At 42.1% G+C, this 6,194-nt stretch overlaps 1 protein-coding gene across 1 annotated transcript in view; it reads left to right on the forward strand.

Moving 5' to 3' along the window:
- Positions 1–1,493: 1,493 nt before the first annotated feature.
- Positions 1,494–6,194, forward strand: part of LOC133909202 (nucleobase-ascorbate transporter 12-like) — a 6,394-nt gene continuing 1,693 nt past the window's right edge. Inside the window, exons 1-9 of the mRNA XM_062351524.1 lie at positions 1,494–2,211; positions 2,329–2,426; positions 2,522–2,692; positions 2,810–2,910; positions 3,452–3,587; positions 3,687–3,737; positions 3,839–4,126; positions 4,457–4,691; positions 4,816–5,102. Coding sequence (XP_062207508.1) covers positions 1,752–2,211; positions 2,329–2,426; positions 2,522–2,692; positions 2,810–2,910; positions 3,452–3,587; positions 3,687–3,737; positions 3,839–4,126; positions 4,457–4,691; positions 4,816–5,102 — 1,827 coding nt within the window. The 5' untranslated portion in view covers positions 1,494–1,751. The remainder of the gene's footprint in view (positions 2,212–2,328; positions 2,427–2,521; positions 2,693–2,809; positions 2,911–3,451; positions 3,588–3,686; positions 3,738–3,838; positions 4,127–4,456; positions 4,692–4,815; positions 5,103–6,194) is intronic.

The following is a 6,194-nucleotide window of genomic DNA, read 5'->3' on the forward strand; positions in this document are numbered from 1 at the left end:
ACTCAAAGCAGAATGAGACGTGCGCTAAGAACATTGTCTACAGAGAGGTTCTCACACCATAGTCGAGGTATTTTATTGTTTATTTATCAATTTGTGGCTGCTGGCTATACTTTGTTTATCTTTGATGTGATACATCTAATATTTTTTTTCATTTATATAGGCTCAATGGTTATGATGTGCCATGAAACACAAAGACATCCGAGTTCTGATGGGAGGGGAAGAACGAAATGTAGGGCAAGACACTACTGATGAATGCTCCAAAGGGAGTTAGAAACCGAATGCCTCCTATTTGATGCATGCATGAGGCCTGATGTTTGTAGAAATGGTGCTTAAGTTTACATTGCTAGTAGATGTGTGTACTCTAGAGTTGAACTGAGTGGTTGAATTTTAAGCTTGAAGGATGTTGGCTATGCTTGTTCTTTTCAGATCTTGACATATTTCTTGTTGGTGAATGAATTAATCAACAAAAAAACTGCCGATGGACACGAGAGATTTTAAGCTGTAATTGTTGTGTGCGCTACTATTTGAACATGCTGGTATAATATGTTGTTTTGTCTTCTGATATTGGTCAAATCTAATCTTGATAATGACGTGGTTCTAGACAAATCTTAACTTTTGACTAAGTGGTATGAGAATTTATGTAGCTTTCGTCGTTTTGTTTTGGTATATATTAAAGTTGACTTATAACAATTAACTCATATATATATATATAGTCATTGGTCACGATTTCGTGGTTTCCTATCATGATAATTGAAACTGTTTCATTCCTATTCTCATAGTGCAATAGATGTGATTGAATTTCTACGAGGAAGAATACTGATCACAGAATCACTCCTTAGATACATTGATATAATCAATATCTATGTATATATTTAATATCATCTTATATAAATTTTATTTTTATTGTAACGTACGGTTACTCAACTAGTGTATCCCACCTGCTTATTAGACCAACGAGGTATTATCATGTTTTGTCCCTTTTTTCTAACTGTTACCTATGATATATAGTCAACAATTTTTTTAAAAACTATTTACTTCTATTGTAACGTACGGTTTCTCAGCTAGTGTATCCCTGATATCCAAAACGATCATACTGCACCAATGCTCTTTTTTCCCTCAAAATTTCCCATTTCCCCCTTTTTGTTAGGAAAATAACAGAAAATAACCTCCTTTTTAGCGACGTCAGTATCCTCATCCCTCTTTTTAACGACCACGTAAAGCGGAGGTGATGCGAAACCCAATCTAGCCGTGCTGGCGCCAACCAGGAGCAGACAACATCAGAGTGTACGACCTCGCAGTCACGCACCACTCGATCGGTCTGGCTCTGGCCTGAAAATCCTCGCCCGTCAGCCTATCTCGATTTCAAATATCTCGATTTCAAACGCGCGCCGCACAAACCCCGTAACGTCCTCTGACGCCGCGGGCCCCAGCCGCCCGCGTCTGCAGAATCTCCGCCTCCGCCTCCGCCTCCGCCCTCCGCAGTCCGCACGCACGGATTGGTACGCGTCCCCAGCTCCACTACCTTACCATTCACTCTTTTTTTGATCGGGTTACCATTCACTTTTAATTCACTACCTGCGTACATACATGTCTACGTGGTGAAAAACACGTATCGACGCCTCACGGGATCAAAAATTTGCTTCCCTCTCCGCCGCCCCACCGCACCACAACACTCTAAAACCCTCGCCACCCTTCCCCGCTCGCCCAAGCGCCGCCGCTCGCCGGAGGGTGTACACCGCCTCTCCTCCGCGATGTCCTCCTCATCCGGCGCTCTGCCGCAGCCCCGTCGCGGGCGTCCCGGACCCTGGCTCCCGGCGCCACGCCCGCAGCCGCAAGCGCAGCCCCTCTCCTGGGCCAAGCGCACGGGATTCCAGTCCCGTGCATCCGGCGAGTCCCTGCCCTCCGCTTCGGCTCCAAACTCTGGTCAGGCCCCCCTCCCCCGCCCCGCTGAGGCCCCTGCCGATCTGGAGTCCGGCCCGGCCCGGCCCAACTCCGCCCTTCCGCCCCCTCCTGCCACCGCCGCGGGCAATGCCGAGCGGCGGCAGCCCCCACCGCCGCCGCCTCAGGCAAGGACGCGGAGGAGGGACTCCGATGGCGGAAGGCCGAATGGACAGGCGGCCGCGGCATCGCTTCCGCAGCTACAGGAGGAGGAGGAGGCGCCGGAGCGGCCAGTCCATGTGAAGTACGAGCTCCGTGACACTCCTGGAATATGTAAGTACCCAACGAAGGAAGAGAAATGTGCACCTGTGATGTGGTGTGCTAAATGCTAATATGTAGGCGGTGTGATGTGCGGTGTGCTAATTAAAGCGTTTTTAAGCTGTGTTGCAGTTCCTCTAGTGATTTACGGATTCCAGCATTACATCTCCATGATTGGCTCGATCATCCTGATCCCTCTCGTAATGGTTCCTGCTATGGGCGGCTCTGCTGTGAGTATGGCATTCATTTCGTAGTATTTCTTGCAGTATGACTGATTTAGTGGGTTTGTTACTTAAGAGGTGCTGTTTGGATGTGTATCATTTAGGATGACATGGCAGCGGTGGTGTCCACAGTGTTGCTCGTCACAGGAATGACCACATTGCTGCACATGTCCATTGGAACAAGGCTGCCACTTGTGCAAGGGCCATCCTTTGTATACCTTGCTCCTGCGTTCGCGATCATCCACTCCCCTGAGTTCTTTGGGCTCAATGACAATGTATGCATATACTTTTATTTGTGTTATGATGGTGCAGTGCCTAACTCACGCAACATTTGCCCGGTCTTTGTTCTCTAGCAATCCTGATTGAGCTTAACAATTTGCATTTCATTGCAGAAATTTAAACACTTAATGAAGCACCTGCAGGGAGCTATAATAATAGGAGGCGTATTCCAAGTGATTTTGGGATATACAGGCCTCATGTCACTATTTCTAAGGTGTGCATCCCTTACTGTTAATAAAATACGAAGCCTTTTCCTTGTCCAGGTGTGCGCTGTTGCTCAACAGCATAATATGCTAATGATTATTTACTGTGAACACCTGATTGGCCTTAGTAGTGAATGAATAATAGTTAGTTTGGATAACACACACTCTTAGGAAATTAAAGTTGTTCTGAAGTTTCATTCTGAATGCCAAATACTTCATATATAGAGCACCTTTTGCATGGGCTCAGCAACAACTTTCATATGTCCAGCCATACAGTCTAAACAATGCACATGCCATATTCTTGAATGTTGAGTACAATATCTTCACGAATTAAAAACTTCAGGGGTTGTGCGTTGGTCACTATGTGTCTAAGTGTAAACTCTTTGTTTTCAGTCATAAACACCCTTTCACATTTATTGTAACCAATGAATTCATTCACTCATGCATCTCATCTTTTTGTTGCACATTTTACCATATGTTATAATGACAAGTATTAATGCTCAGGTGATGTCTATCTTATTTGTGTATTTTGTCTTTAACTGTTTATTTCAGGTTGATAAATCCAGTTGTCGTCTCACCAACGGTTGCAGCTGTTGGACTTTCATTTTTCAGTTACGGGTTCACTAAAATAGGGACATGTATAGAGATGGGGATTTTGCAATTGTTGATGGTGGTTATTTTTGCGCTTGTGAGTATGCAGAAAAGCAACTTTTTTATACAATATAATATAATGTTAGTTACAAAATTATGTCCTTTTCTAATCATTTTTCTATTTCCCTCGTGGCAGTACCTCCGGAAAATAAAGTTATTTGGCTACAGAGTGTTTCTAATTTATGCGGTGAGATTTTGACTTATAATATTGATTGAATGTGTTAATTTGTGCTGCATGCTGCTTAGCATGAGAAGCTAACTTCTAAACTACTCATGCTGCCTCCTTAGGTTCCTCTTGGATTAGGAATCACATGGGCCGTTGCTTTCGTTCTCACAGCAACGGGTGTTTATAGCTACAAAGGTTGTGATGCAAATATTCCTGCCTCAAACAATGTATCAGCCTTTTGTCGGAAGCATGTATTGAAGATGAAATCTTGCCGTGTGGACACTTCACATGCCTTAAAATCTTCACCCTGGTTCAGATTTCCATATCCATTGCAATGGGGCACTCCAGTTTTTAGTTGGAAAATGGGCCTTGTGATGTGTGTCGTATCAGTTATTGCATCTGTTGATTCTGTAAGTTGATAATTGCTCTGAAGTTTGATTCTATCTGTGTTGCTTTCCTTTAGTATCTTTACTTTTCATAAATAAGCTCACAGTGCATTACACTGATAAAATATACTCATTAGCAAATTACCTACAATTGTAAACTCCTTGCTAATGATCAACTTGACACGGGCTTTCTTCTCGGACACATGTTTTGCTCTGTTGACGGTGGCTGGAAATTTGTTCATTCAGTAAACATAATTATCTTATTATTGTAAAACCAGAAGCAACCATTTGACTTCAATGCAAGGTTCAAGTTTGTCTATCTCCTAACTATTTGTTTGTGCCTTTCGAGTTAAGGTTGGTTCCTACCATGCATCATCTTTGTTTGTGGCCACAAGACCACCAACATCTGGAGTCGTTAGCAGGGGTATTGGTGTTGAAGGTGTCTCTACAGTCTTGGCTGGCCTTTGGGGAACAGGAGTTGGGTCAGCAACGATAACAGAGAACGTGCACACAATTGCTGTGACTAAAATGGGTAGCCGAAGGGCAGTTGGATTTGGTGCTATTTTACTTGTACTGCTCTCTATTGTTGGTAAGAGACTATTTTTCATTTCCGTCAGTAAGTTTCTAACATGCTGTCAGAAGAGCGAAGATCATCAAATGAATTATAACAGACATACTTCTTGCTTATCACTATTATTATGACTCCTTTGTAGGAAAAGTTGGTGCCTTCATTGCTTCTATTCCTGATGTTATAGTTGCTGCTCTCCTTTGCTTTATGTGGGCCATGCTTTGTGCTCTTGGCTTGTCCAATCTTCGTTACAGTGCCACAGGAAGCTCCAGAAACAGTATTATAGTTGGGCTTGCTTTGTTCTTGTCCCTATCAGTTCCTTCATACTTCCAGCAGTATGGTGTACATCCTAGTGCAAACTCATCAGTTCCGACTTACTTTCAGCCATACAATGTTGCATCTCATGGACCTGTCCACACTGGATTTGGTGGGGTATGTACTCAACTTCCAATCTTTTTCACCAGAATACTTCGTTATCCTATTCTCCTTTTTATTGTGCACTACTACCTCCGTTCTGTTTTACTTGTTTAGGACATCAACATGGTCTCCAATAGACATGTTTTAACATTCTTTTTAGAATTATTTCTTAGTGAAATTTGGGCCATAAATCATATGGAAATATTTTTCATGGCAAATCCATTCCTATCATTTGCATGCGTTGAATCCTAGCAATTTTGTGTGTATTAATGATAAAAGTTTTTGAAGTTTGACTGCATGCATTCGAAAACGACGTCTATTTGAGAATAGATGTAGTATAATATAAGAAAAGTGGGTATTATTGCCATATTGGTCGTCTATGTGTCACCGATACAGCGATAAGGATACAGCGATATGGTGATATGTGATTTTCAAAGACAGGCCTGTGGTAATACAGAGGAAGTATCGAAGTATTGGATACGGGTACGGCTGTGTTAGTGAAGTATCGGTGTTACATAGTTTGTCGTAGTCTTGTAGACTCATAGGCTGTTCATAAAAAAAATCATGTATCCATATTTTGTACACTTGCTGTGTACAGATGTGGACAATTTATTTGTCAACTTGAATTCTTCCTGGTGGCTGCATAGGCAGGCATATATTTGGTTTCTTTTAGGAATAGTGTGGACTGTGGAGGATCTTATGAAGTATTTGAAACTGATCAGAGACTGTAATATTTAAGGCAAGATTGCACTATAAGCCATCAAACTATATCAGTTTCTGCAATCTGAGTCCCAAAGTCCAATTTTGTTATCTGAGTCCATCCGCTATTCAGCTATGTGCAATCAATCCCCTTAAGTTCAGTTTATTTGAGCCATTGTACTGTTTCATTTTGTCTAATTGGGTCCTATGATTGGAGAATTGGTGAACCAGCATTTACTTGAACTTTATATAAGACATAATGATAAACGTCTACTAAAACTTTATAACATGATTCAGAAATAGTTTTTTGTACCAAGATAATTCCTTCTTTTTGTGGTGTACTAAAATGATACATGATAGGTCTTTTATGCACAAACTTTTCGCCAATTTACTGTTTTTCCAGGACAT

Source organism: Phragmites australis, chromosome 2 (assembly GCF_958298935.1).
Source record: "Phragmites australis chromosome 2, lpPhrAust1.1, whole genome shotgun sequence".
NCBI classification, from domain to species: Eukaryota; Viridiplantae; Streptophyta; class Magnoliopsida; order Poales; family Poaceae; genus Phragmites; species Phragmites australis.